This window comes from Portunus trituberculatus, chromosome 10 (assembly GCF_017591435.1).
Source record: "Portunus trituberculatus isolate SZX2019 chromosome 10, ASM1759143v1, whole genome shotgun sequence".
Classification (NCBI taxonomy): Eukaryota; Metazoa; Arthropoda; class Malacostraca; order Decapoda; family Portunidae; genus Portunus; species Portunus trituberculatus.
In genome coordinates this window covers 836583-844082 of record NC_059264.1, presented here as the reverse complement: position 1 = coordinate 844082, position 7500 = coordinate 836583, and the positions used below count along the sequence as shown (strand labels likewise).

Below are 7500 nucleotides of genomic sequence, written 5' to 3'. Positions count from 1 at the left end.
AATAGTGACGACTGTGGCCATTAACCTCCATAGACCCTTCCTAATGTCAACAAAATGGTCAAATCGTACACAAATCTCAAGGTAAAAATGCGTCCCAGTACTGAAAGAATTAAAATAGTGACGACTGCCATTAATCCTCTGACCTCCAAAGACCCTTCCTAATGCCAACAAAATGGTCAAATCGTACACAAATCTCAAGGTAAAATGCGTCCCAGTACTGAAGGGATTAAATAAACTAAAGATGAGAGTAATACAGTAAGACACTTTTTAATTGTTTCCTGCTGACTTGGGAGAAATGTGAGCAGTATTAATAAAGCGAAATTGTACAAAGATATGAGTCTCCATCAGCTCTGAAATGCACTTCCCAATAAAGACACCTAGGAGGGTTAAAGCTGCGGAGTGTTGGTGATGGTAATGATGCTTGTGAGGAGAGAGGAAATAGCGGACATAACAACACCTCAACACCCAACACAGCCTTAATTGCCACTGGTACACCTGCGAGGCCGAGGACAGGTGTGCTGGTTGTGGTGGTGGTGGTGGTGGTGGTGATAGTGGTGTGTGTATGTGTGTGTGTTTGGATGATTTTATATTTGGATCAAAATTTAGAAGTTTGATCATTTTCGGCCAAAATTGGTATAAACAAGTGTGTGTGTGTGTGTGTGTGTGTGTGTGTGTGTGTGTGTGTGTGTGTGTGTGTTTTATATTTGGATTAAAATTTAGAAGTGTGTGTGTGTGTGTGTGTGTGTGTGTGTGTGTGTGTGGTATAGGAACAGGTAAAAGACACGTAAACACACATACACACATACACACCTGCCCCAATAACAATAATAATAATAATAATAATAATAACAACAACAACAATTCCCTGCGTATTTTTTAAGTTGTTAAGTAAAAAAATGCTTAACAAAAGTGAATTGTCTCGTTAGAATGTAAATTGCGTGCATAATTATGTGTGTGTGTGTGTGTGTGTGTGTGTGTGTGTGTGTGTGTGTGTGTGTGTGTGTGTGTGTGTGTCCAGTTTGTACAGAGGTCACTTTTGTATTGTCATATTGTTTATTGTTCAGAGAGAGAGAGAGAGAGAGAGAGAGAGAGAGAGAGAGAGAGAGAGAGAGAGAGAGAGAGAGAGAGCGGGCGAAGAGTACATAGAGAAGAAAATCAATGAAAGTAAAAGGAAATAACGAGAAAATTGGCAACAGAATAGGAAGAGAGAGAGAGAGAGAGAGAGAGAGAGAGAGAGAGAGAGAGAGAGAGAGAGAGAGAGAGAGAGAGATGCCAAAGAGAGAGAAAAAATATAAGGTAAAAGCAAAAACTAAACTCAAAAGAACACACACACACACACACACACACACACACACACACACACACACACACACACACACACACACACACACACAACTGACCTTAATCCAGCGTGAGTAAGTGTGTCAAAGGTGTGTTCCGTCTCTGCTACAGGGATGATTAGTTTACCTGCTATTAACTGTGCTAATTAATCTTTTTTTCTCTCTCTCTCTCTCTCTCTCTCTCTTCTTTATTTGTATTAATTCATCTTTTTCCTTACTTTCTCTATCTTTTTTTTATTTCTTAATTTGCTTTTTTTTATTTTTTTTTTTGTAGTTTTCTAATTAATTTTTTTCCCAATTTTGCTTTTTCTATTTTTTTTCCTTTGTTTTCCTTTCGTTTATTAATGTTTTTACTTGTTTCTCTTCGATATTTGTATTAATTATTATCTTTTTCCTTTTACCTGTTCTCTTTTTTTATTCGTTTTTCTTTATATTTCTTCATTTATCAGTATTTGTATTTATCTTGTTTGTTTTGTTTATTTCTCCTCTCTTCGTTTATTAGTTTGTTTACTTGTTACATTGTTTATTTATTTATTTTTTTTTTCTACTCTCTCTCTCTTACTTCTTTCTTTCTTTTTCTTTCTTTATTTCTTCTTTTATCAGTGTTTTTTTTACTTTCTTCCTTGTTTGTTTGTTATTTTTCTTCTATCTTCCTTTTTTTCTACTTTTTTTTCTTCTATTTACTTTTTTCCTTCATTTATTAGTGTTTTTTTATTTTTTCCTTTGTTTTTCTTATTTTTTTCTGTTTTACTTCATTTCCTTCCTTTATCAGTCATTTTTACTTTCTTCCCTGTTTATATATTTTTTTTTCTGTTTGTTTACTTATTTTCATTCTTAACTGTTCACTTTGCGTCATTCTCCTTATTCTCTCTTTCTGTTTGTGTGTCATCTCCTTGTTTCCCTTGTTTGTCTTCTCTCTCTCTCTTTTTCTTTCCTTTCTTCATCTTTATCTTTTGTTTCACCTATTCTTCCTTTCCTTTTTCATTGTTTCTTTTATTGTTTGTCTTCATTTCTGTTGTTCATTTTTCATTTCTTCTTTCTTGTCTTCATAATTTTTTTTTTTCATATTTTTCTTCCAGTTCTTCATTTTACCTGTTTTTTTTTTTATTTGAGAGAGAGAGAGAGAGAGAGAGAGAGAGAGAGAGAGAGAGAGAGAGAGAAATGAGTCACACATATAGAAACACCTGTGAAGACACGTGTGTGGAGCGATCATTCCAACACCCTCCCTCTCTCTCTCTCTCTTTCTCTTTCTCTTTCTCTCTCTCTCCCACATCCCTCCCCTCTCTCCCTCTCCCTCTCTCCCTCTCTCTCTCCCTCTCTCAGTCTCTCTTCGACCTTGCTGTGCTGTGGATGGGCTGTGGTGTTGTTAGTGGTGTTGGTGGTGATGCGTTGTGGTGTTGTGGTGATGATGTGGTATTATGGTGCTAATTGAACTAAACATAACATTAATAATCGTGTAAACTGTTGAAATATTTGCGTGTGTGTGTGTGTGTGTGTGTGTGTGTGTGTGTGTGTTTTGCAAAGGGGGATGACATTTTTTCAGTTTAATTTCAGATTCATATATTTGTGTGTGTGTGTGTGTGTGTGCTTATAAATGACGTGGTGTTGGTGGTGGTGGTAGTGGTGTTTGTAACTGGGTCAGCAGTGTGTGTGTGTGTGTGTGTGTGTGTGTGTGTGTGTGTGTGTGTGTGTGTGTGTGTGTGTGTGTGTGTGTGACAGGGGTGATGATGTCAATGGTGATGCAGAGGATGTGGGTGGTGGTGGTGAGTGTGGTGGTGACAGCAGTGTGGCAGTGAGCGGCAGTGTGTGGAGGGGGTGGTGTAGTGATGGTGATGGTGATGGTGATGGTGATGGCGTTGGTGTTGGTGGTGATGGTGATGGTGGAGTTCATGAGTGCTCAGCGTGTGGCTTGTGACAGCAGGAGTGACAGTGACAGTGACAGTGACAGTGACAGTGCCGGCAGGTGGAGTGGAAGGAAGGAAGGAGTAAGTGTTGAAAGACAGACAAAAAGAGAGAATCATCGGTGGATTTCTAGGCGCAGAGACAACACCCCTTGCCGCGCCGCGCCCCGCCAGTGTTGAGGGTGGTGAGGTGGTGAGGTGGGCCTGACGCAGCGGTGCAGAGCGCGGTGGTGAGGGATGGTGGGTAGAAGTGTGTCGGGCAGATGAGGCAGGTGTGCGTCTCAAGGTTGGTGCCGCGTGGCGCTGCCAGTCGCGGGTCGTGAGTCGTGAAGTAAGAGGCGTGACTCGTGAGTCGCCGCCATGCACCACCAGCGCCCCATCATGCCCCGCCCTGGCTCAGGCCAGTCGCCCTTCCGTGATTTTGACAGCATCTCGCAGGTGGCGCGACGCCCCCAGGACCCTGCGGCCCACGCGGAGCGGGTGAAGGTGTCAGGCGGCAAGACAGCCAAGGCCAAGGTGAAGGCCAAGACAAAGCCGAAGAAGAGTTCCTCGCGGCAGACCACGGCCAGCGCCTGGCAGTACACCATGGTGCCCACCGGCACGCCCGCCGCGTCCCAAGCATCAGCATCCTTCCCTGACCCCGCACACGTGCCCCAGCACACCTCCTCCGCCACCCCTAAGTCCCTCCAGGACAGCCTCCAGCAAGATGGCATGGGCAGGAGGCGCCGGGAACACCAGCAGCAGCAGCAGCAGCAGCAGCAGCGGCCCCTCACCTCCTGGAGGAGTCTGTCAGCGCTACAGGGCGAATCCTCGGCAGAAAAGATGAGGCCGCGCCACTGGTCCCCTTCGCCCGAGAGGCGAAAGTCGGTGAGCTTCGAGGAACCACAGGTGATCCTGCGGTACTCCCCCGAGGACCCGCGGGAGTCCCCCAGACCCAAGGGCCTCGTCAACAAAGCGCTCATGAAGTCCTGGACCAAAGGCTTCACCAAGAGGGCGGCGGCGTCTGGCGGGGGGAGCGAGGCTCAGGGTGGGGTCGGGGCATCGCCGTTGCCCTTCCTAAAAAAGACTAAATCGGGGCAGGCCACGCCCGAGGCGGGCTCCGTGTCCTCCGTGCCCTTCTCCAAGAAAAAGAAGACACTGCTGGACAAGGAGCGGGACAGGGACAGGGACAAGGAGGGCTCGGTGAGGTCAGGCGGCAGTCATCTATCGGACCACCTGGGCAAGCTGAAGGCCAACCTTCACCTGCGCCGCAGCCACGCCGCCGCCGAGCCCGTCATGACAGGCTTCGTGCAGGACAGCAGCGAGTTCCTTTCCCCCAAGTCACCCACGGGGGAGGGCGACACCATCTCCCTGGCCAGCTACACTAGCATAGAGTCCTCCGCCTCCGCCGCAGCCGCAGCCGCCAGGCACCGCCCCACCAAGCACTGGAAGAAGAAGAAGCACCAGCAGGAGGCCCTCGCCCTGGGCCCCGCGGATCTGCGGCTGCGCCCCACCAAGGCTGGCAAGGCCCCGGGCCCCGTGCGAGCGTTCAGGAACATGCTGGGCAAGAACTCCCGCAGCACGATGGACCTGAGCGTGCTGGAGCGTGCCAGCGTGACGGGCATGTCGCGCAGCTACGATGACATCCTCAAGGAGAACAACTTCCCCACTCAGCAGGAGTTCGCGTCGGACGCGCGCATGCTGACGCTGAGCCGGGACTGTGTGGAGCCTGGAGACTTTGACGACGACGCTGAGTACTACCGCGACTTCCATCGCTACTACGACAGCGAGGCGCAGGCCGAGGGCAGTGCCGCCCCGGGGAACGCCGCTCCCCAGGCAGCCGGAAAGGAAGCCTCGTCCTCACCTCCTCCCGCCGTAGAGTCTTCCGTCAGGAGCATGGTCTCCAAATACGAAAGGCTGAGCCCAGCTGAGCATCCCGCCAGACCCCGCGCCGCCACCGCCGCCTCCTTCCCCACGCCTGCCGCGGTGCCTTCTGCGCACCACCGCGCCAGGGCCACCACGTCAGTGCCTCCATCAGGCACACATTCCACCGCTGCTACCGACACCACCACCACCACCACCACCACTACAGTGACGGTGCACCAGGAGGAGGAGCCGCGTGGGGGCGTGGCGGCCACCGGGGCGGCGATGGGGAAACAGCCTAAACCAACACCCAGAAACTTGCAGGCGGGAGGCGAGGGAGGCAAGGCGGCGCGGGCGGTGCAGACATCCATCACCAGAACGGAGCTTCTGCCCGCCACGCCCCTGCGCCCCGCCGTCAGGAGCGTCGAGAAAAGCACTACAACAAACGACTACGAAAACCTCATCATGCCTCCCAGGGCGGCGCGGAGCGAGAGGCTCAGCGCTACCCACGCCCGCGACACCCGCCATGCCAGTGCCTCGCCGCCCTCCTCGCCGCCGCCGCCGCCGCCAAGGGAGGCCCCCACCCTAGAGAAGAATCACCGGACTGCCGTGGACCGTGACAGAAGCAGGTCAACAGAAAACGGCAGATGTGATGTCACTGCAACTCACGCCAAGTGCCTGAGAACCCCTCCAGGCCTCGCCACCACCACCACCACCACCACCACCACCTCGGTAAAGAAAACGGAGGGCCCAGCGGTGGGCCTCTGCATTCCCGCCGTGGTGGTCACCGAGGAGGACAAAACGAGAGTCAGCTCGGCACCCGAGGCCGCGGGGACGGTGAGGGTCACGCAGACGCAGACGGAGGCGCGGCAGGACGCACCATCGCACCGCCCCGCGCAGCAGAGCCTTAGTGGAAGCTCCAACGAGGACTCAGGCTTCCTGTCGTCCCTGCACCGCCTGGTGAGGAAGACCACCAGCTCCAGCTCCACGGAGGACCCGCAGCCCAGCCTGAAGGAGCGGCTGGCCAAGCGGCTCTCCAGCGTCAGCTCCGATGATCGTGATAGCGGCGACTCCCGCAAGAGGAAGGTGCCGCCGGAGAGGCCGCCGCCGCCCAAGCTGGTGTGCGATAAGTTCAACACGTACGGACACTACCTCTCCGCAGACGACCCGCCCCTCGTGCCGCCCTCCCCGCCGCCGCCCAAGCCGCCCAGACTCTTCCAGATCCTGTCCGGCTACCGCAGACCTGGCGGCGACGCGGAGAGGCTGGCGGGGGGCAGCGACCCCCTCCTGCCGCACCACCACCACCACAACTACCGCCGCTACTCCCTCGTAGACAGTGACCTGGAGATTATCTGCTCAGACAACCACCACCATCTCCACCAGGAGCCAGAGGGGGACTCGGACCCCTCCCCGCCGCCCCCGACGCCCACTACACCTACACCAAGTTCCCTCTGGCGGGGCACAGCGAGGACGACTCACTGGAGTACCCGATGTCTCCTGACGAGGACGAGGAGGTGGTGTCCTTGAGCGGCGTGGTGGTGGAGCAGTTGTCCCCGCCCTGCCCCCGCCGCCCCCCCTCCATCTCCCCTCCCCCGCCCCCTCCACCCACTACTCCTCCCCCACCTCCTCCACACTCCAGCAGTGAAGAGGAGGAAGAGGAGGAGCATAAGAAGAGGAGCAAGAGGAAGAAGAAGCATGGCGAGGACAAAGTTGACTCCTTCACGTCTGATTTTCCTCTCCCAGTCTCGCACGACCTCGCCACGACCCCTGCCAGCGAGTACGACGCGTGCGGCACCTGCAGCGGCCATTCCTCGTGGTCGTTCGGTACGGATGAGCAGTACGAGAAGGCGGCGAAGGAGGAGCACGACACGACCATTGCCCCGTGCACGCCCCGGTCAAGGCGGTGGAGGTGGTGGAAGTACGACCCGAAAGTCCACCAGAGAAAACTAACCTGACGCTTTCCACTAAGTCCACCACCACCACCACCAACACCTCCACCAACACCTGCCCCGTCCACCCGCAAGGCACCGGCGAGGAGTCACAGAAGAAGACAGTGGAAGAGAAGGTGGATACAATGGAAACACGGCTTAGAAGTCCACCTAGAAGAACGACCCTATCCACATCCACTATGACCACCACGAGGACCCAGGAGACACACAGAGAGTCCCCCAAGCCACGGGAGAGAAGGCAGGCGGTCCTCACACGACAGTTAGCCACCAGGGAAACATCACCCACTGAAACACAAGACCACGGGGACACAGAGGAACACAAAAGCCATGACAAGGATCCAGCATGCCCCGTGGTGACCAAACGCACACACTACACCTACGAGAAGCATGTCAAGGCCACGCCACGGAGGGGAGAGGGACGCTTGAGTGGGCTGGCAGCGAAACAGAACTACAAATCTCTGAGTCGGT

General features: G+C 53.1%; 1 protein-coding gene across 1 annotated transcript in view; it reads left to right on the top strand.

The window, feature by feature from the left end:
• Window positions 1-3190: 3190 nt before the first annotated feature.
• Window positions 3191-7500, top strand: part of LOC123501829 — a gene marked incomplete at its 3' end in the record, with an annotated part of 130223 nt that continues 125913 nt past the window's right edge. The window contains 3 exon segments of the mRNA XM_045250857.1: window positions 3191-6493; window positions 6496-7036; window positions 7039-7500. The exon segment at window positions 7039-7500 is cut by the window's right edge and continues 1061 nt beyond it. Of these exon segments, the coding sequence (XP_045106792.1) occupies window positions 3602-6493; window positions 6496-7036; window positions 7039-7500 (3895 nt within the window).